This window comes from Salvelinus sp. IW2-2015, linkage group LG10 (assembly GCF_002910315.2).
Source record: "Salvelinus sp. IW2-2015 linkage group LG10, ASM291031v2, whole genome shotgun sequence".
NCBI classification, from domain to species: Eukaryota; Metazoa; Chordata; class Actinopteri; order Salmoniformes; family Salmonidae; genus Salvelinus; species Salvelinus sp. IW2-2015.
Genome location: NC_036850.1, coordinates 17,165,936 through 17,190,011, shown reverse-complemented (window position 1 = coordinate 17,190,011; position 24,076 = coordinate 17,165,936). Strand labels below are relative to the sequence as shown.

The window sequence follows — 24,076 nt, the reverse complement described above, 5'->3', positions numbered from 1 at the left end:
CCAGATTTGCCAGTTCTTGCTGTGAAATGTTACCCACTCTTCCACCAAGACACCTGCAAGTTTCCGGACATATCTGGGGGAATGGCCCTAGCCCTCACCCTCCGATCCAACAGGTCCCAGACGTGCTCAATGGGATTGAGATCCAGGCTCTTCGCTGGCCATGGCAGAACACTGACATTCCTGTCTTGCACGAGATCACGCACAGAATGAGCAGTATGGCTGGTGCATTGTCATGCTGGAGGGTCATGTCAGATGAGCCTGCAGGAAGGGTACCACATGAGGAAGGAGGATGTTCTCCCTTAATGCCAAGCGTTGAGATTGCCTACAATGACAACAAGCTCAGTCCGATGATGCTGTGACACACTGCCCCAGACCATGACGGACCCTCCATCTCCAATCAATCCTGCTCCAGAGTACAGGCCTCAGTGTTACGCTCATTCCTCGACAATAAACGTGAATCTGACCATCCCCCCTGGTGAGAAAAAAAGACGACTCGTCTTGAAGAGCACTTTTTGACAGTCCTATCTGTCCAGCGACGGTGGGTTTGTGCCCATAGGCGACGTTGTTGCCGGTGATGTCTGGTGAGGACCTGCCTTACAACAGCCCTACAAGCCCCAGTCCAGCCTCTCTCAGCCTATTGCGGACAGTCTGAGCACTGATGAAGGGATGTGCGTTCCTGGTGTAACTTGGCAGTTGTTGTTGCCATCCTGTACCTGTCCCGCAGGTGTGATGTTCAGATGTACCGATCCTGTGCAGGTGTTGTTACACGTGGTCTGCCACTGCGAGGACGATCAGCTGTCCGCCCGTCTCCCTGTAGTGCTGTCACAGTACGGACATTGCAATTTATTGCCCTGGCCAAATCTGCAGTCCTCATGCCTCCTTGCAGCATGCCTAAGGCACGTTCCCACAAATGAGCAGGGACCCTGGGCATCTTTCTTTTGGTGTTTTTCAGAGTCAGTAGAAAGTCTTCTTTAGTGTCCTAAGTTTTCATAACTGTGACCTTAATTGCCTACTGTCTGTAAGCTGTTAGTGGCTTAATGACCGTTCCACAGGTGCATGTTCATTAGTTGTTTATGGTTCATTGAACAAGCATGGGAAACTGTGTTTAAACCCTTTACAATGAGATCTGTGAAGTTATTTTAGATTTTTACTAATTATCTTGAAAGACAGGGTCCTGAAAAAAGGGACGTTTCTTTTTTTTGCTGAGTTTAGGTCTGGGCCTATATACCTTAGGTAGATCGTATAGTTGGACCGCACACCACGTACGGTTGTTTGATAATCGTACCAGAGACCGCAAAAGTATAACAGAGTCTCGTCTCCATTTCAGGAGAATAACTAATTCCATTTATGAATTTAAAGTGTCATTTAACTTTAATGTGAATTTTTCAACATTAATTGAATTTCGATTGACTTGAAAGTTACCTCAGGAGACTCTTGTCTGTCGTTGGAGTCCTCTTGGTCAGAGATCTGCCTGCGGGCGGTGAAGGCGTGCGGGCTCCCATGTGGATGTCTGCCTTTGCTCTGCCTCCACCTGGCTGTCTCTACACAGGGAAACAACATACATACTCACAGTCAACTTTACATCTCTTGACCAACCAGGCGTTACTGTATTCCAAAACTACCATTGTGTTGAAATAGTGCTAGATTAAGTTCAAGCTGTCAGAATAAAGGACATGACAGGAGAACCCCAGACTTACTGTACTATGGGCTGTGCCACTGTGTCGTCCTGGTTTCGTGGTTGACATAGTAGGTCCTGCCCAGGTTGTCCTGCCTCTCCTCCCAGCCAGGGGGCATTGCAGGCAGCAGGTGGTTGTGCCTGGGACCGGAACTGTCCTGGCCCTCTAAAAACTCCCAGTAGGCTGCACAAACAAAAACACTGTTACACAACACGGCACATGCAGATGTCAACATTGCCCAAATCCTATACATACGTTTGTTCAAGTCAAACAATGTCTTGGCCACTACTCAGAAAATTCAGTGCAATCATAGGGACTCATAATTTATTGAAGTTTGGCTTCAAATCATTCTAAGGAAGATGTCAGCATATTCATCAAAGGCCATGGACCCATGGTGAGACAAATATAGATTGGCCTTTTGGACATGATGTTCCTAGCCACTGCTTACATTAAGCATGTTCAAGAATGATGACAGGCTGGTTTTATCAATAACTACATCAGGAGGGAGATGGCAAGCAATCAGCCATCTTGGCTTGCACTGGTAAAACAAGCCTAGTGTTTTTTCTCCTGGCTCTGAGCACCAATATGCTGTTACATGTATATACTGAAGCACGCCGACTGAGCAACAGCCAAGGCACGTAGATAGACACAGTCTAATCAAAGGAGGGGGGTGACGGCGTGGGAATATTCAATATCAGGGGGTCAGAGGGCAGGACGACAGGGGTAGGTTGGGTGGGTGGCGGTCTTACATCATGTTCTTCAGTCTGTTCTGCAGCATCCTCTGAGTTTGTTTTTGGGTAGGTAGGTCATCTTCAGACGGAGATGACCCTTGACCCTGGATTTGTGACTACATCAAAAGAAAAAGTAAACACTTAACAAAAAAATGACATGGAAAACAGTGCACTTCTAAATGAGAGTAATGTGAGCCTCTTAGGTGCATCAAATACACAATAAATGTAATTCAAACAATTTATCATTGTGACTCAAACATGAAATTGAGCTTTCTCCAGGTAAAACCAATATGTACTTCATGTAGTATTTGAGCTAAATTATACACCTCAGGAAAGAAAGGTATTGAATGTTAGGCAAACTCACTGGAATGGAACTCAAGATATTATTCAAATTAATTTATGCAATGCTGAATGTGATAAAATGTAAAGGAAAATGTCCACTAAGTAAATCCATGTTAAACCAGGAAGGATAAGCAGCTTGAATAATCATGAAATAATGCAAACCTTCTCGGGTGAAGTAGAAAATCCTTGAATGTGTATGGCCTTTCAATGTTAGGATTTTCTGTCTGAAATAAAAATAAATAAAAAACGATTTAAAAACAGTTGAATGCTCTATAAAGATATTTGCTGTATAACATCTACACATGCAGTAACTGTATAATATATCAACAGTAAACAAGTCCTGTATAGACAGTGAGACAGATGCCATGTAAAGGTAGGAAAAAGTAACAAACATGGAGGACTGTATTTCCATAACTATGGACAACGTTGTGGAACGGACTCTGACATGAGGGTGTTTATGTTTACATGAGTGCGCCTATGACAGTTCATGGGTGAAGATAACTATGTAAAGATCTCCAACAAATATATCTAAAGGAGAACATGGAACACCAAACAGCAGAGACTATCCTACTCTTTAGACGTGGGATTGGAAACATGTTGATTTAGGAGAATTGGTTTCCACATACATTATGCAAGCGCTAAATAAACAATTTCCTTGCACTAGGCTCACCGGTATCTGGTGGTAATGGTACATCACCTGCCCCAGAAAGTCATCACGTGTCTGTGGAAGGATATAAGAGATTGTAATGGTGAGTCATGTACAGTAGTCATTCATGAGTCAGTCCATCAAAAAAGGGAGTGGTTACAATGTATCGGGCATGTTTGCCGGCTCTCACGCACACACACACACCTCTCAAGTGCAAAATGTACGTCACACACACACCACACAACACACACACCACACACACACACACACACACACACACACACACACACACACACACACACCCACACACACACACACACACACACACACACACACACACACCAAACACACACACCACCCACACAACACACACACACAACATACACACACACGACTGGCCTAGATAGATAATCATTTTCTATGATACAGTCACCTTTACAGCACGTGCCATCAGCCCTCATGGATGATTTAGTTGTAAATGTATGTATTGGCACATTATACACATAGTTCTATTAGACAAGGTGTTCCAAAAATGGCACTGCACACAACCCCAAATTGACATCAGAAAATGCTGGGACCCTACGTGGAAAAATTATATCTAGTTAAAGGAAACGTCAGGATTCTAGCAATGAAGCCCTTTATCCACTTACTCAGAGTCAGATGAACTCATGGATAGCATTTGTACATCTCTGTGTGCATTTTGAAGGAAGTTGCTGACTAATGTTAGCGCATTTTCTAACCAGTGTTTGCGCAATGACTGGAAGTCTATATAACTGCATGTCTAGCATGCTAGTATATACCTCCAGTTATTGCACTAACGCTAGTTGGCATTGGCTCACGAAACTAGCTCTAACTTCCTTTATACTGGATGCAGAGACATAAAAATGGTATCCATGAGTTAATGTGACTCAGGGGGAAGTAGATAAAGGGCTTCATTGCCAAAATCACAAAGTGATTAATGCTGTGTATTCATATTCCCTATTTTACATCCCACAGGCTGTCCCAACACATAATAATTACATGAAATTGCATTCTAATAGTGTAAGAGGTTCTTGTAAGAGGTTGACATGAAAAGGTTGTGTTCTACACCCATTTGAAGAGAAAAAGGTTTAATTGTTTGATAAGAGTGCAGATTTTCTCAGGGGACCCATTTCAATTTCAGGGGATCCCACCCCATGTTTTGAAACCACTGTATTAGACATGTGGATTGAATAATTCAGGGGTTATCAGCCCACAGTATAGCTAGAGCATTAGACGTCTTAATATGTAGTTGTGGAGCAGTGTCTATTCTAGAAAAGGTGATTCTGACTGAGTGATTCTTAGAGACAGGCTCCAATGTGACCACTGCTATAACGCAGTTACTGTAACATGTTCCTATGCAACATACATCACCCACCTCCCAACATCAACAACAACTGAAAACACAGTCTTGTGTGACCAAATAAACACCCTTGGCACTTCAAACTGCCCTGCAGTGGTATGGAGACGGTTCAATTGAACAGATATAGACTGTTCCCCTCCTCCTCTCATTCCTTCCTCATGCCTTTCCTTGGCAGTGAAGCCAAGACAAGCAGGCTTTGGAGAGTCCAGGTTGAGGGACACAATGTACAGCCTGTGAAGGTGCTACTCTGAGCTCTGTGACATTCTCTCAGGAACATCACATAGGGGACTCATTAAGGGATTAATCACATGCTTACTTACATCACTCAAAGAACTGTCAAACCAGCCATATCAAAATGACCAAGAGTGGAGTGTGTGATTGATCAAGTCAGAGATGTATGGGAGCAAGACTGGTTTCTGGTGAAAATAAACTTAATTTCCATGTAAATCTATCAACCCAACCCCAAAAAGGTTTTTAAATGCACTACAGACCAAAAGCATGTGGACACCTGCTCGTGGAACATCTCATTCCAAAATTATGAGTATTAATTGCGTAAAATGGCGCCGGAGAAGGCAGACGTTTTACGTGTCCCCAACCGATTGTGTTTTTTCCTTGTTCCTTTGCGTTGTTTGTAACTTATTTTTGTACATAATGTTGCCGCTACCATCTCTTATCACCGAAAATAACTTCTGGACATCAGGACTGCGATTGCTCACCACGGACTGGTAGAAACGTTTTTTTTCCTTTAACGAGTCTGACGTGCCCAACGCGAACAATATACGGCTTTCTCTGGAACAGGCCCAGATCCCCGTGATTTGCGTGAAGAGGCGGCGGAAAAAAGGGGCCTGAGGGCGGGCTGCCTTCTGAGAATAATATAGGAGATCGAATAAACGCCCACTTCCTTCCATTCTGCTAGCAAACGTGCAATCTTTGGAGAATAAAATCTATGACCTACGCACAAGATTAAACTACCAACGGGACATTCAAAACTGTAATATCTTATGCTTCACGGAGTCGTGGCTGAACGAAGACACTATCAACATACAGCTGGCTGGTTATACGCTGTACCGGCAGGATAGAACAGCGGAGTCTGGTAAGGCAAGGGGCGGCGGACTATGTATTTTTGTAAATAACAGCTGGTGCACAATATCTAAGGAAGTCTCGAGCTATTGTTCGCCTGAGGTAGAGTATCTCATGATAAGCTGTAGACCACACTATCTACCTAGAGTTTTCATCTGTATTTTTCGTAGCTGTTTACATATCACCACAGTCAGAGGCTGGCACTAAGACAGCATTGAATTAACTGTATTCCGCCATAAGCAAACAAGAAAATGATCAGCCAGAGGCGGCGCTCCTAGTAACCGGGGACTTAAATCCAGGGAAACTTAAATCCGTTTTACTAAATTTATATCAGCATGTTAAATGTGAAACCAGATTTCTTTTTAAATAAAAACTGGACCACTTTAACTCCACACACAGTGACACATACAAAGCTCTCCCTCGCTCTCCATTTGGCAAATCTGACCATAATTCTATCCTTCTGATTCCTGCTTACAAGCAAAAATTAAATCAGGAAGCACCAGTGACTAGATCAATAAAAAAAGTGGTCAGATGAAGCAGATGCTAAACTACAGGACTGTTTTGCTTGTAGACCAGAATATGTTCCGAGGTTCCTCCATTGGCATTGAGGAGTACACCACATCAGTCATTGGCTTCATCAGAAAGTGTGTCGACGACGTCGTCCCCACAGTGACTATACGTACATACCCCAAACAGAAGCCATGGATTACAGGCAACATCCACACTGCCATGGATTACAGGCAACATTCGCACTGAGCTAAAGGCTAGAGCTTCCGCTTTCAAGGAGCGGGACTCTAACCCGGAAGCTTATAAGAAATCCCGCTATGCCCTCCAAAGCGTCAATAAAGGACTAAGATCTAATCGTACTACACCGGCTCTGACGCTCGTCGGATGTGGTTGGGCTTGCATACCACTACAGACTACAAAGGGAATCACAGCCGAGAGCTGCCCAGTGACACGAGTCTCCCAGACGAGCTAAACTACTTCTATGCTTTCTTTGAGCAAATAACACTGAAACATGCATGACAGCACCAGCTGCTCCGGAAGACTGTGATCACGCTCTCCGCAGCCGATGTGAGTAAAATCTTTAAACAGGTCAACATTCACAAGGCCGCATGGCCAGACGAATTACCAGGACGTGTACTGCGAGCATGCGCTGGCCAACTGGCAAGTGTCTTCACTGACATTTTCAACCTCTCCCTGTCTGAGTCTGTGCCCAAGAACACTAAGGTAACCTGCCTAAATGACTAATGACCCATAACACTCACGTCTGTAGCCATGAATTGCTTTGAAAGGCTGGTCATGGTTCACATCAACACCATTAATCCAGAAACCTTAGACCCACTCCAATTTGCGTACCGCACCAACAGATCACAGATGATGCAATCTCTATTGCACTCCACACTGCCCTTTTCCACCTGGACAAACGGAACACCTATGTGAGAATGCTATTCATTGATTACAGCTCAGCGTTCAACGCCATAGTGCCCTCAAAGATCATCAATAAGCTAAGGACACTGGGACTAAACACCTCCCTCTGCCACTGGATCCTGGACCTCCTGACGGGCCACCCCCAGGTGGTGAGGGTAGGTAACAACATCAACCACGCTGATCATCAACACAGGGGCCCCGCCGGGGTACGTGCTCAGTCCCCTCCTGTACTCCCTGTTCACTCATGACTGAACGGCCAGGCACGACTCCAACACCATCATTAAGTTTGCCGATGACACAACAATGGTAGGTCTGATCACAGACAACAATGAGACAGCCTATATGGAGGTCAGAGACCTGGCCATGTGGTGCCAGGACAACAACCTCTCCCTCAATGTGATCAAGACAAAGGAGATGATTGTGGACTACAGGAAAAAGAGGACCGAGCACGCCGCCATTCTCATCGATGGGGCTGCAGTGGAGCAGGTGGAGAGCTTCAAGTTCCTTGGTGTATACATCACCAACAAACTAACACACCAAGACAGTCATGAAGAGGGTACGACAAAACCTATTCCCCTTCAGGAGACTGAAAAGATTTGGCATGGGTCCTCAGATCCTCAAAAGGTTCTACAGCTGCACCAGTGAGAGCATCCTCACTGGTTGCATCACTGCCTGGTATGGCAACTGCTCGGCCTCCGACCGCAAGACACTACAGATGTTAGTGCGAACGGCCCAGTACATTACTGGGGCCAAGCTTCCTGCCATCCAGGACTTCTATACCGGCGGTGTCAGAGGAAGGCCCTAAAAATTGTCAAAGACTCCAGCCACCCTAGTCATAACCTGTTATCTCTGCTACCACACGGCAAGCGGTACCGGAGCGCCAACTCTAGGTCCAAGAGGCTTCTAAACAGCTTCTTCCCCCAAGCAATAAGACTCCTGAACGCCTAATCAAATGGCTACCCAAACTATTTGCTTTGCTCCCTCTCTGTTGTTATGATCTATGCATAGTCACTTTAATAACTCTACCTACATGTACATATTACCTCAACTAACCGGTGCCCCCGCACATTGACTCTACTGGTACCCTCCTGAATATAGTCTCGCTATTGTTATTTTACTGCTCTGCAATTACTTGTTACTTTTATTTCTTATCCATATTTTTGTAAACTGCATTGTTGGTTAGGGGCTCGTAAGTAAGCATTTCACTGTAAGGTCTACACCTGTTGTATTCGGAGCATGTGACTAATAACATTTGATTTGATAATATGGAGTTAGTCCCCCCCTTTGCTGCAATAATAGCCTCTACTCTTCTGGGAAGACTTTCCACTAGATGTTGGAACATTGCTGTGGGGACTTGCTTCCATTCAGCCACAAGAGCATTAGTGGGGTCGGGCACTGATGTTGGGCGATTAAGCCTGGCTCGAAGTCGGCGTTCCAATTCATCCCAAAGGTGTTCGATGGGATTGAGGTCAGGGCTCTGTGCAGGCCAGTCAAAGTTCTTCCACATCGATCGACAAACCATTTGTGTATGAACTTTGCTTTGTGCACAGGGCATTGTCATGCTGAAACAGTAAAGAGACTTTCCCAACTGTTGCTAAGAAGAAGGAAGCGCAGAATAATCTAGAATGTTATTGTATGTTGTAGAGTTAAGATTTTCCTTCACTGGAACTAATGGGCCTTGACCGAACCTTAAAAAAACTTTACAGTTGGGACTATGCATTCGGGCAGGTAGCGTGATTCATCACACCAGAGAACGAGTTTCCACTGCTCCAGAGTTCAATGGCAGTGAGCTTGACACCATTCCAGTCAACGCTTGGCATTGCTCATAGTGATCTTAGTCTCGTCTCCGGCTGCTTGGCCATGGAAACCCATTTCATTAAGTTTCCGAAGAACAGTTCTTGTGCTGACCTTGCTTCCAGAAGTAGTTTGGAACTCGGTAGTGAGTGTTGCAACCGAGGGCACACAATTATTTCGCACTATGCGCTTCAGCACTCAGCAGTCATGTTCTGTGAGCTCGTGTGGCCTACCACTTCGCGGCTGAGACGTTATTGCTCCTAGACGTTTCCACTTCACAATAACAGCACTTACAATTGACTGGGGCAGCTCTAGCAGGGCAGAAATTTGATGAACTGACTTGTTGGAAAGGTGGCATCCTATGACGGTGCCACATTGAAAGTCACTGAGCTCTTCAGTAAGGCCATATACTGCCAATGTTTGTCTATGGAGATTGCATGACACGTGTCAGAAAAAGGGTGTTGCTGAAATAGCCTAATCCACTCATTTTAAGCGTGTCCTCATACTTTTGTATACAGTTGAAGTCGGAAGTTTACATACACCTTAGCCAAATACATTTAAACTCAGTTTTTCACAATTCCTGACATTAGGTCAGTTAGGATCAACACTATATTTTAAGAATGTGAAATGTCAGACATACACTCAATTAGTATTTGGTAGCATTGCCTTTAAATTGTTTAACTTGGGTCAAACATTTTGGGTAGCCTTCCACAAGCTTCCCACAATAAGTTGGGTGAATTTTGGCCCATTCCTCCTGACAGAGCTGGTGTAACCGAGTCAGGTTTGTAGGCCTCCTTGCTCGCACACGCCTTTTCAGGTCTGCCCACAAATGTTCTATAGGATTGAGGTCAGGGCTTTGTGATGGGCCACTCCAATACCTTGACTTGTTGTCCTTAAGCCATTTTACCACAACTTTGGAAGTATGCTTGGGGTCATTGTCCATTTGGAAGACCCATTTGCGACCAGGCTTTAACTTCCTGACTGATGTCTTGAGATGTTGCTTCAATATATCCACAGAATTTTCCTGCCTCATGATGCCCTCTATTTTGTGAAGTGCACCAATCCCTCCTGCAGCAAGCACCCCCACAGCATGATGCTGCCACCCCGTGCTTCACGATTGGGATGGTGTTCCCCGGCTTGCAAGACTCCCCTTTTACCTCCAAACATAACGATGGTCATTATGACCAAACAGTTCTATTTTGTTTCATCAGACCAGAGGACATTTCTCCAAAAAGTACAATCTTTGTCCCCATGTGCAGTTGCAAACCACAGTCTGGCATTTTTATGGTGGTTACGGAGCAGTGGCTTTTTCCTTGCTGAGCGGCCTTTCAGTTTGTGTCGAATTGGACTCGTTTTTCTGTGGATATAGATACTTTTGTACCCGTTTCCTCCAGCATCTTCACAAGGTTTTGATGTTGTTCTGGAATTGATTTGCACTTTTCACACCAAAGTATGTTCATCTCTAAGAGACAGAACGCGTCTCCTTCCTGAGCGGTATGACGGATGCGTGGTCCCATGGTGTTTATACTTGCGTAACTTGTTTGTACAGATGAATATGGTATCTTCAGCATTTGGAAATTGCTCCCAAGGATAAACCAGACTTTTTTCTGAGGTCTTAGCTGATTTCCTTTGATTTGTCATGATGTCAAGCAAAGAGGCACTGCGCATTTGAAGGTAGCGTTGAAATACATCCACAGGTACAGCTCCAATTGACTCAAATTATGTCAATTAGCCTATCAGAAGATTCTAAAGCCATGACATCCTTTTCTGGATTTTCCCAAGCTGTTTTAAAAGGCACAGTTAACTTAGTGTATGTAAACTTCTGACCCATGGAATTGTGATACAGTGAATTATAAGTGGAAATATATCTGTCTGTAAACAATTGTTGGAAAAATTACTTGTGTCATGCACAAAGTAGATGTCCTAACCGACTTGCCAAAACTATAGTTTGTTAACAAGAAATTTGCAGAGTGGTTGAAAAATGAGTTTTAATGATCCCAAACCAAGTGTATGTAAACTTCCGACTTCAACTGTATATAGTGTATTTCTGACCAGGTAGCAATGATAATGTTATTTTCTCAAGTTTTCAAATCTTTACGAAGTCATCATCATTATTTCTATTTCCAAATATTGGATGTACGGCATTGTAATTGTATTCAAAAAGAGAGGAAGTGTATGATGGATTCAAAGCCACTAGACAAAAAGCCAGGCAAAAGTAAGCCAACTTAGAGGTTTTGTTGTTGGAACAAAACTATTTTTTAAAACAGTTTCCAGCTGGTGAAATAAGTTTGGATTTAAAAAATGGGTAACTTTCAAACTGTCAAGTAAGATCTCGGATTTCTTCACTCAAAAATAAAAAACATGAACATTTGTTATTGCTATGACCTAGCTTGGCTCAAATACACTCCAATTGACCAGTCATTCAAATATCTCAGAATTTAATGGGATACATAAAGGATAAAACAATTATTATAACTGGTGAGAAACAAGGTTCATACTGTATGTGCAGAGGCAAACATTTAGTCCACTTCAAAAGGTATATTGTTTTCTAAATGTAGATTTCTTGTCTAACTCAATGTCTGATCTGGTTTTCAAACACAAATGTATGAAGGCCTCTACAAAAACAGAGCAGTAAACAGTCCATCCAAAATGTGAAAGTACTAGACTATATTACTCAGTCTTCCTCTTCTTCCATGCCCTGGTTCTCTCAGGAAAACACATAAAATGTTAAAAATTAAGGTCAAACCACAAAGTAGAGGAATTCTCTCTCTCTCTCTCGGTCTCTGGAGCCCCGGTGTGGTGGATATATTATCTTGTCATAAAGAATGTCCTTCAAAAAAAGATAAGTTCAATAAAGAAAATAGAAAACAATGAAAAAGCTGTGTAGAATTCTGAGTAAGTGCAGCTCCTACTGAACAGACCTTTCCCATTATAGGGTAGAGAAAGGCCAGAGTGATTTGTTTTGATGAGGTTTATCAGATAAAACATCCACTTACCGGTATGAAAAAAAATATATATATTAAGTTGAAGAATGCTTTGCAATTAGCCTCTGTTTTTAAGCCTCAGTTGTGATGGTTATGTAAGGGAAAGGATGGCCTTGGCCAAGTGTTTCAACTGCAAGGAGTTAGTTAATGGTCTGTGCAGGAGAAGAGGACAATTTTCTGCTCCATGGAGAGAGTCTGCCTGCCAACAAACCACCTCAGAGAGGGACAAAGCTGGGTCTGCATGTGGGGTCCTCTGGTCTGGATGCACCTGCTCTGCAGCCACTCTGCCACAAAACAAAGCCCCTTCCTGTAGCAGCTTCCAAAACCACAGCTTGCAGAAAAACGGGGTCAGCCAGGCATACTGTACTGCTCAAACGTCCATACACCTATCCATGGACATTAAGTGTGCCCCTCAACATGGAAAACAAGACGAATCACATAATCCTTTCTCATCTTAAAAACTGTTCCCATATGCTCTACTCACTTTGTATTTATTCTCTCTACTGAAGCTAAATCCATCAAGGCAAGTGGTCTTGTACACATTTGTATTTTTGCATCAGATCTTGATAAGATCCCAGGCCAGATAAAAAAAAAAAGGTAAGAGTTCAGAGGGAACAAATGACACAATTTTGACAGATCATTTTGGTTTACTAAGGCAATTTAGAAAAAAATCTGTTCTGGTGCTCTGATGCAACAAAAAAAGGACACAAAAACATACATGCGGTCAATGTTCCCTCTAAAGTGTGCCCCCGGAAATGCCAAGCAACTCTCTGCACAGAGAGGCGCGAGATAGAACTTCACTCAACTTTCTAGAGAACTCCCCGTAATTTATCACTATCAACGTTACCCTTTACTATGGGAATTGTGATTGAATAGCCACTTTCAATGCAACATAATGAATTACACAAGAATTAGTATGCAAAACTAACTACGCAAGAGATTTTGTTGGCAGAGCACATCGGAGTAGGATTTCTATTGCATTGGCAGGCATGACTCAGCCCTGCACTCTACGTGCGCCATTACCAATCAGAGATGCAGTAGGCCTATGCGCAAATCGACCATTGCCATATACGGATTTGTGCCATTCACATTGAACTGGACTGTTTTACAGCATGAACGATTATTATGCGCTTGTTTTGAGATCAAAGCGAGAGCTGCATGTAGCCACGTGTGTACATTTGGCCATATTCTTTGCTAGTTAGTGATTTATTAGCCAATTTATAGCTAATTTGTAGTCAGAAATGTGGGAGTGATTGCTTCCTACAAGAGCACAAAATGTGAACCTTTCTAGTCATCTTTGAAAAGCGAGTTAGGGAAAGAGCTTTTTTTTTGTCTTAAATGGCCAGTGTCGTATTTTAAAACAGGCGTGAATAAGCTAAGTAGCCAATAGGCAGAGGGTAGCATAATTTGTCTGATTCTCTGTAATAACGGTATGGGGATAATAATATATTTTCTTTTGTAAAGTGGTTTCTTGCATCAAACAAAATGTTCAGTCACCTCCTCGTCTGAAGGACACGTGGATAAACAGGTTAATGTCAAGCTTGCATGTTTTTTCTCAAAAGTCTCAAGGAATGTAGGCCTACATTGAACACCACACATTGGCTGCTTCTGTAGGCTGAATGATAGAACCGCTATTTCCATGTTAAAATGTTATGTGATGCCTTTTCTTCATAGTTTTTTTATGGTAGGCCACTCTGGTAGGGCTAGATGATCAAATAGTCACAGTAGCCTACCTGGTCACTATTAAAATAGTAAATTAAAGTGTGTACAACCTCAGTGTTCACAACGGACGTTGCACAGAATTTTCACAACATTGAAGTTCGCTCTCAGCAGACCTTAAATTTGCTCAGTGCTGCAGAAATTAGAGGGAACAACGGATGTGGTCACCTGCTATTCATTATCGATAGAGTCTGATTACTGTAGTTAACCAGCTTGGTCCTGGAAAACAGTGTTGTTTGCCAACAGCTCTGCTACTGTACAGTATCTTTACACGCCCTTGGAAGGAAAAGCAGGTAATTCTTTCATCATCCAGGACAACACTCAGATGTGATGCAAAAAATGAGCATGACCTTTGAGCTCTGTTGAACTTCACTGCCTGGGGACTGATCGTCATGATTAGGGAGATTCAATGTTTACATTATGAGACTGTCATTCATCTCATTCTCCTTTCCTTCATTCTTGTGCTTGGTGTCTTGTTTATCCTCTGTGTTTGGCCACAACACTGAGCTGCTGATCATGATTCTGGGGCTGCTACTCTTTTGCTCAAATTGTTAAGGTGTATCGACTGATCAGGAGAAATGGTCACTTATCAGGCTCAGTGAGGTATCAGGGCTCATATCAAGATGGTACTTAGCCTTGTCAATGTCCAAAAGGCATCTGGTCAGCTCACAAGAAATGGGCAAGGAACACAGAGGCAGAGGGAAGAAGATAGTGGGAAAGACGGAGAGAGAGAGAGAAAGTAAGTAAGGAGGGAGGAGATGTAGCCACAGTGGAGGCCATGAGGGCTTGCCTCTGACTCCAAAGCTCTCACCGCGTGGCTAAAACACATACGCACAATTCTGGCAGCACGCTTTTGTCTACCTTCTCTTCCCGCTCCACTGACAGGCTCCACATACACCAGCGTTTTGAGTATCTAGTTCTCTACATCAGAGATAACTCTTACTTTGAAACTAACAGCGTCAAAATACAGGAACATATGGCATCAGTCAGCCCTCTTTAAATAGCACAAGTCCTTGCCTGGCAACAGTACTGATTGGAGCTAATAAAAGTAGAATATACCAGTCAAAAATGTCAACAAAAGTGTCCTGTGGAATAAATGTAATAAACATGTCTTGCAACTGTTATTCAGATTATGTTTCCAGAGGAGCTTCACTAAGAGGCAATCACTGGATTAAAATAAGTCATAAAAACAAGAGCACAGATGCTTATGACCTGCTGGGCTTAAGTAAGAGGTATGCAGCGGAGGGTATCCCATGTCCTAAATGAGATTATATAAGAGTTCAGCTGTTATAAAGGTAGCAGCTTTGGCTAATTGCTGGTGCAGCTCTTACTTGACAAGCTGCTAAATGCAAAGAGGGAGATGGAGCAAGGGAGGGAGGGAACATGAGTGATAGAGAGGGAGAAGGACTGACACATGATGCTTTACAAACACGGTCTAGCAGGGGGACCCGCGAGGAAGGGAACACACCATCCTTTTACTGTAAAAGGCTCCGTCTCCAAACAACATCTACCTACATAACATGATCCCCAGGCCTGCGGATGGCTGGCATAACTGAGCGTTACTCTAGTATCACGTTGTTCAATTTGAATTCATAGGGCTGGCCAGTGCAACAGCGGGCCAGACTATCTGGAGTCGGGGGGAATATTTCAGAGGAGCTTTATTTATAGCGAGAGGGGGGGGCCTTGCTTTTCCCACAACTAAATTTAGTCAGGGGTAAATACTTAAACTGATTACTCAAAGCGTTAATAGAATAATAAAAACAGAGAACCCCTCTTAACCAAAGCACGTGTGTACACAAACACAAACAAGGCCGCCGCAGACAAGTATCGCATGAGGGAGGCTTTCTTTTCTTTCTCTTTTAGCATTTTTCTGGGTGCAAGTATGTTAATGGTTTACTGTTATACAACTGAAAACCTTTGAATGTTTGTCCACATTGGGCTCGCATGACTTAGCTGTAGCTGTCTTCTCAGTTACTGAACTTAGCTCCTGCTTGCTCGCAGGGAGCCCAAAGGCTAAGTAAACAGAGCAACATGTAGGGTACAGACTGAGCAATTAAGGAGGTAGCATTATCAAATGGACATCACTGAAAGTTACACACAAACTCTCAGCCATCTCTCTTAGAGAGTAGGTTTACTGCTTTACTAAACAGCACAATATATTTAAAATGGAATCTAATGGAGCATTTCAGATACGCCATCTTATGGGTGACGAACATAACAACATAACACAAGTACAACATAAATACCCCACTTAGTGAACACCACAATCTCTATTTATTGAGGTTAGAAGTGAAATGGTACAAATACAGACCAACCACAATGAGCCAATACACTACACAGTTGAAAACATCAATTCTATAAGTTAACCAATAAATGTACCACCCGTTCTACTACATTTGGCCAAAGCATAGGCCTAATTTCTCTCTATTCTCAGCCTTGCTAAGCTCCTATCCTACCCCACCCAGTGAAGGAAAAAAACTCACCATGGTCTTTCTTGCAGGGCTCTTTTGTATGTGATCCCCTTTGTGGTTAGTGTTAACATCAATGACAGGGCTAGAGACCCTTGCCCCATAGCTGTGGGACACATGGATGTGCACATGTGGAGAGTTAGATAGTTTTTGGTTGGAAACGTGACATGAAATACCAGTATTATGGTAGGGGACTTCCAGAGAAAAGCTCCTTTGTAAGGCGTGATGACAATGGTTTTCCTGTCCATTTCCATTGTCTGCGAGACCGGCACTGTGGCTCCTCTCTGAAAGTTTAGTTGAGGGGAGAAAGCAAGCCGAGGTGCTGCGAAACAGCTTAATGTGGCGAGGGCCACATTCACCCTCCGACTGAGGGGCCTGGGTTGGAGATTCAGGACATTCAACATTGACTGTTGTTCTGTTTATAGATGACTTCCCAGACATTGGTCGCTGTTGGGCAAAGTGCAGTAGCACACTGGAGTGTTGGTCTAAATTTGCAGAGTGGTCGGCCTTGTCGCGACACGGTCGGTCTAAGGTAGCCGAGTGGTCAGTCTTCTCACACTCCTCCATTTTGCCTTTAGGTTTATCCGGAAGCGGAATGTTAAAATGCACAATGGGCCTGGCGTCTCTGAACTCCGCTGACGGAAAGCTGCTCTTAGAGAGTCGCAGGCCGTTCATCGCCGTGGCGATGGACGCTTTCAAGGTACCCGTCTCGTCCTCCTGCGGGGGCTCACTGGGGGACAACTGGAGCTGGTGAGAAGTCTGGTAGGAGCCCCTGGCTGGAGGTAGGGCGGGTAGAGCCACAGGGCTGACCGGGGAGGCTGGTGGTGTATTACAGGGGCTCCTTGGAAATATGACCAGGGAGGAGCAGCGTCTCAGGGGGACCCTGGCTTTCCTACGGGGCAGACTCCTCTCATGGGATGCCCTACGCTGATCTGGGAGCTCTGGCTCAAAGATGCTGCTGCTGCTGCAGTAGCCTGCGTCGCTGGCCGTGCTGCTGCTACAGGATAACCCGTCTGAGCCACTGCCTGCTCCCACCTCGCCGACCCCTGGCTCCCCGCCCTCAGTGCTGTTCTCCTGCTCTCCATTCAGCTTGCCACGGGGCTGCAGGGAGATCTGCAGAGTACTCTTCTTGCTGACGCTGCCGGTGTTCACCTTGGGTATAAATACGGATGAGTAGCGCTGTAAATTACCGTACTCCGGMGACAGMGGAGGCAAAGCCAAGGCTAYCTGCCCTGGAATCACCTTCATMTGGACAGAGCTGTGRGCTAGGCTCTCTGRGGGGCTGCGGGTTGACACACAGAGACCGCTCTCCTCACCATGGCTGCTCAGGCTCTCTGARAGAGGATCRGTGTTGCTTCTRCTCGACGCAAAGTGCAAGCGGAGCCGACGTGCCATTCGTCTAYCGCTCTAATCCCTGGGAGKCAGTAGTGAGRYTGGCATGGCAAGAGACCTGCTGYGGAGGAAAAACMAACYGCGGCAAGGCAACTTCTCCGAGTCCCGTTCTGCTCTGTGATTACAATCATTAGCGGCTGCACATAGCCAAAATAGCTCTGGTGACAACCTACATTCCTCTCAGGGCTGCTCTGTAAGGCTAGTAGTCAGGGGAGGTCAGGCACTCTTCTGTGGAACCACGACCCAAACGCACAAGCCCCTCAGACTGAAGTAACCCCAGTGGTCCGCCTCTTTAAGGAGCTGAACTCAACCCAGTCACWGAGAYCTGCACCAAGGCTTTAAAGGGCAGAACTCCCATTCCAGCCAAACCTCAGCCTTGTRGCAACTGTGCCTTCTGAAATATAGACAGACCGTGTCCGACACCCCCCTGCCTCTTCCAAAAGCCCCAGTCCTCCTGGTCACCTCACTAGAAACAAGAACACAGGAATCTCTTCGGCATCTCAGACTGGAGAACTGTTCATTTTTGTTTCAGGTCACTCACTCAAGACTCTGGCGCTACTGGCTCCCAGCAGCAGCTATGCTTCTAATGTTTCTCCTGCGCTGTGCCCCCACACATATTTTTACCCACTGGTATTGAATTACAGGAAATCAAGAGGAATGAGTTTCAGCAAAATTCTATATGAAACTGAGGAATGGGTGACACACACACTTTTTTTGTATTACTATTGTGACAGATGAGCCCTGTAGATAAAAATATACATATCTATACAAAAAAGCACAATATACACGTTCATCATAAAAAACGAATCCACACAAAACCTTACACACAATGCAATCATAAAATACAAATAACTTCATTAATGAAGGGTCCCCTAACAGCAGTCTGAAAAGCCCTAGAGGCACCAATTCCCCCAATTTCAGGGTGTTTTGGAGATTGTTCCACATGTAAGGTGCAGAAAAACGAATAGCATCCATACGGGGAAACTACCGTGCCCGGGGAAATATGTAGGGAAGATACTGGTAGTTATTAAACTGTAAAAGTCAGCAAGCTCAATAACTGAATGCTTGAGTCCCTCGGCACACTTCGAAGTACGGATAAAGACATGAAAGCTTCAGCTGATGGCACTGTACAAAAACGAAGAACTGAAAAAGAAAAAAGGGCTGGAGAATGTAATAAAAAATTATCTACAAACTAGGGATGTGACAAATGAAAAACATGTAACTTTCCATTAAAACAATAAAAATTCATAAAGTTCGACTCTTCCTAACTTTCCCCAGGCCTTTATAGCCTACCGTCTACAGAAAATAATATGTTTTGTGGTAACTGCACTGTGATTTGAATTTTGTGGGAGGAAAAAAATAACAAAATAATGTGTTTATCGGTTGGCGATTTTTCTTAACATGATCGATCCCAACTTCATTTTAACGTTTAAACATTCACACCTACTACAAACAAACTTCATTCCTTCAGTAGCTCGGCACATAAGTATGCAACTATAGAGAGCTTAATTTCATGTATAAAGCAGCTTTGAAAAACAAAGGGATATATGCGGCATCACCTGTCATTCGACACCTCGTGTAACAGCCAGTAGCTGGTTTAATTCCCGCTATGCTGTCATTGACATTCCACTCCATATCAACCAAAAGCTATTGTGTGAGGCTGGGGCTATTCTGGGGCATTACTGTCAGCCTGGCCTGCAGCAGGTCAGTTCCATACTGTAATGCTATGAAAGTGGCACAGGCTGGATGTGATAATGACTCACCAGTTGAGACTGACGCAGTCAGGGTGCCCACGTCGCACCACGTGCCACATAGTGACTATTCCCACAACAACCTGTGATGGGCATGGGGGTATCAGGAAATCTCAGGAGCCACTAAAGTATCAACACTGATATATTGTATACATGTACAGTATGTTAAGATCTGCGCAAATCTTTTGACATCAATTTACATGAAAGTCTGAGTCAGGCCTAAAGTTTGGACGAGGCCCCATGTTTGCACAACTTTACACACTTAGAACTAAAAGGGAGACTATCCTGGGTCTCAGTCAGCAGTACTCCTGTCACTACATGCAATCAACAGCAGCTAGGCCAGAGCTGTGGTTAGTTAGCCCCACATAAGTATTCAGCTATGTGGCCGTTGGCAAACCATAACACTACTAAAACAAATCACTGCTTGGTCATACTTGAGTTAGTTTAATGTATTCAGAACCAGATAGCCTACCTTTCACTCTTAATAAGACCCAAGGGGATATTCTATTTCCAATACCTGGATTTAATGGAGACAAATTGCTATTAAAAAAAGGTATAATAGTATTCATGACAAGTTAAAACAAAGGTCTGTACTTCTGGGCAAAACACCAATGCTAACAACCTAGATCTAGACTAAATGTGACTGAGGCAGCAACATGCACACAAACATACCATCCTTTATGTATTGTAGGTCATACGTGCAACTGGCATTCACTGCTTGATGCTGGTCAGTAGACCTCATGAAATAGAGGTAACTGGGTCATTCAAAATATGTGGATGTGACAATTACAGAGACCAGAAATAACCAAATGAAAGCCAAATACACCTGGAAGGTAGCAATACAAACAGGTAGGCCTAGTCAGTGTTGGCGTACTTGAATATAAACTAGTCCTATTCGTGGAGTAAAAGTTATTCTGACCATTGTCAGAATGAATCAAGTGATAACACACCACATTTACACTCCACTACATACTTATTTGCACAGTGAAGCTGTAACTTTTAATTTGGCTCTATACTCCAGCATTTTGGATTTGAGCTCAAATGTTTAATTTGAGGCGACAGCAAAAAAAATTACCTTTCATTTGAGTTTATTTTCATACATATTCATTTTACCGTTTAGAAATTAAAGCACTTCATATATCTTGTCCCCCATTTGAAGGTGTCAAGTATTTGGACAAATTCAATTCTGTATTAAATTAGTGAAAAGTGTAATATATGGTCCCATATTCCTCGCACGCAATGACCACATCACACTTGTGACTCTTCAAACTTGTTGGATGCATTTGTAATTTGTTTTGGTTGTGTTTCAGATTATGTTGTTCCCAATAGAAATGAATGGTAAACAATATATTGTGTCATTCTGGAGTCACTTTCATTGTAAATAAGAATAGAATATGTTTCCGAACACTTCAGCATTAATGTGGATGCTACCATGATTATGGATAATCATGAATGAATCATGAATAATGATGAGTGAGAACGTTAGAGGCACAAACATCATACCCCCAATACATACTTTGGGGGGTATTATATTTATGCCTTTGTAACTTTCTCATTCACGATTCATTCATCCACAATAACCCTTTCCACTTGTTGAAAATGGCAGATTTTGTAATTGACAAGCGCCAAAATTGGAAACCAGTGGCTGTACAGTAACATGCTACACATGACGTCAGAGCTCAGCTTTTCCAGTTCACAGGGCTGCACGAGACAAGCAGATGCCCCCGTCCCTCCCAGTAATTGGGCTACTTTTGCACATTTGTTGTCTGAGTGAGGATAATGCTGTAAATCAGGAGTCGTTGATGTGTTCTGAAAGTTGAACCATTGAGGATTAAACTTTGATGTTATACAAGCAAACCACACACTCAACAGTCCAAATGTGCACTTCACATGTTCATATCTGAAAACTCATGTCATTTACATTATCAACGTTTATGATCATTATATGTTTGATCCACAGTTACAGGATGACATGCGTTATACCCTGGGTCCTGGACACAATGAGCCTGTTTGTCGTATTGTGAAGAAAAATTGCTGCAGAACACGCACTTAAATGCACCCATGACTCCATTCTATGTGCACCAAAATTACAACGTCTGAAGTGCCTTTTGAAAGCTAAGATCATATTTTACAACTTTATAACATGTTGGCAATAGAATCAGCTTTCAAATGATGCCCTCTGTCCCAGAATGCGATTTATAAATGGAACGTTTTCGGATTGGGTATACAACCATAATGTGTGATGGTTGGGACACAGGGCTGTGTTCCAAACAAAAAACTACAAGTGTGCTTGCTTCAGTTCCTCAATGGAAAAGCCAGGAGAGCTCAAAAAAGGACCTTATAGTTGAGGGCTCTTTCCTTGAACTATATCATAAAAGTGCAATGAAGTGACTTAGGAACTGTGCAGTTTGGAGTGGTGTGTGGCCACTTGGAAACACCAGTCTGACCTCTCATTCAAACCCTTGTAATAATTTTTTTATATCTTGCACCTACTCCAAAATGCCAACGAATATTCTTATTATGTTACTGCATGTATCCAGAGTATTTTCAGATTTTCGTTATTGAAAAAGGCTGTGAAAAATGTACAGTAAATGTAAAATGCACATAAAATCAACAGTGTAATGTTTGGATTCAGTCTTGTGTCAGGTGAACTGTTGTGTCCTCACCTTTGGCTTGATCATTTCCCCATAATCTCCAAAGTGTTCTCTTTCAATTGCTAACATGGTCATGCAAATGCTTTTCATTGTTCTTTATTTCAATTTGGCCGTATCCATATAGGCCAATTTCCACGAGTGTAAGGGGTTGATGTAGAAGTGTTCAGAAACATATTCGATTCTTATTTACAATAAAAGTGACTTCAAAATGATAATACATTACTTACCATTCATTTCTATTTGGCACAACATAATCTGAAACAACCAAAACAAACTGCAAATGCATCCAACAACTTTGTAGAGTCACAAGCTTGATGTCATCATTGCGTGCTAGGAATATGGGACCAAATACTTAACCTCGGATTAGTTTAATACACATAAGTGAATTTGTCCAAATACTTATGAACCTCCAAATAGGGGGACTAGATGCATAAAGTGCTAAACGGTAAAACATATGTACAGGATTATAATAACTATCACTATGTCTGTGCCTTCAAGATCATTTCCACTTCCAGTAAAGTGAGTCAGCAGCGGTGGTGGCAGTGTCAAAGCCACAGGCCTGGACATACTGAAGGAATATCGTAATGACTTACCAGACGATTCTCATCGAACACCTCCAGCAACAGCCGATGCTTCCTGGGATGAACCTGAAAGAGAAAATAATCGACTTCAATAAATGGGTCCAAGAACATCAACAAATTAAATCAACAACAACCCCTACTTAATTTCCCCAACATGGTATAGTCTGAAGAACCCCAGTATCTGTCAATCACAACAAATCGTTTACCTTCATTAAGTATAGAACTCGACCTGTTTACTATTGGTTTCTAAGTTCAAATTGAATGTTTCTTTAGAATTGGGTGTACCCTCTAAACATCTCTGTTGTGGCCAACACAATGCGTTGGTATGTGGAAACATGACATTTGACCTCATGTTGCTCAGAGCTCACATACCATGAAAACAGTTAGGCTATACAGCATAGCAATTCTGTCACAAACACCCACAGAGAGGCAGTGGAAACATCTCCTGAGCAATTTCCTAAGAGGTCTCACAACTAGGTGAAGATTCAAAGCAAACTGATTACAAAGTCAAAAGAAAATCCACATAGAAATAAGAACATCAACACCGGCGACATCGTCCAGACCAGTGGTTCCTAAACTTTTTATAGTCCTGTACCCCTTCAAACATTCAACCTCCAGCTGCGTACCCCCTTCTAGCACCAGGGTCAGCACACTCTCAAATGTTGTTTTTTTGCAATCATTGTAAGCCTGCCACACACACAAACTAAACGATACATTTATTAAACATAAGAATGAGTGAGTTTGTGTCACAACCCTGCTCGTGGGAAGTGACAGAGCTCTTATAGGACCAGGGAACAAATAATTATCAATAATTTTGCTCTTCATTTAACCATCTTAAATATAAAACCTTATTTGTTAATCGAAAATTGTGTATAACGCACCACAGGTTAATGAGAAGGGTGTGCTTGAAAGGATGCACATAACGCTGCAATGTTGGGTTGTATTGGAGAGAGTCTCAGTCAAATCAATTCCCACAAACAGTCTGTGCCTGTATTTAGTTTTCATGCTAGTGAGGGCCGAAAATCCACTCTCACATAGGTACGTGGTTGCAAATGGCATCAGTGTCTTAACAGCATGATTTGCCAAGGCAGGATACTCTGAGCGCAGCCCAATCCAGAAATCTGGCAGTGGCTTCTGATTAAATTAAATTTTCACAGAACCGCTTGTTGCAATTTTGATGAGGCTCTCTCGTTCAGATATCGGTAAGTAGACTGGAGGCAGGGCATGAAAAGGATAACGAATCCAGTTTGTGTCATTCGTTTCAGGAAAGTACATGCGTAATTGCGCACCCAACTCACTCAGGTGCTTCGCTATATCACATTTGACTTTGTCCGTAAACTTGAGTTCATTTGCAAACAAAAAATCCTACAATGATGGAAAGACCTGTGTGTTGTCCTTGTTAATGCAGACAGAGAAGAGCTCCAACTTCTTAATCATAGCCTCAAT

The 24,076-nt window shown here is 43.2% G+C and overlaps 1 protein-coding gene across 3 annotated transcripts in view; it reads right to left on the bottom strand.

The window, feature by feature from the left end:
• LOC111969403 (NEDD4 E3 ubiquitin protein ligase) overlaps nucleotides 1–24,076 on the bottom strand; it is a 50,282-nt gene that overhangs the window by 17,039 nt on the left and 9,167 nt on the right. Inside the window, exons 5-6 of one of the 3 annotated variants that reach the window (XM_070445432.1) lie at nucleotides 22,643–22,696; nucleotides 16,268–17,404 (exon numbers count right to left, since the gene is read on the bottom strand). In XM_070445432.1, the coding sequence (XP_070301533.1) occupies nucleotides 16,268–17,404; nucleotides 22,643–22,696 (1,191 nt within the window). Of the gene's footprint in view, nucleotides 1–16,267; nucleotides 18,212–22,642; nucleotides 22,697–24,076 lie in introns of those variants that run through there. The other 2 variants (XM_023995528.2, XM_023995527.2) reach the window with 2 other exon arrangements.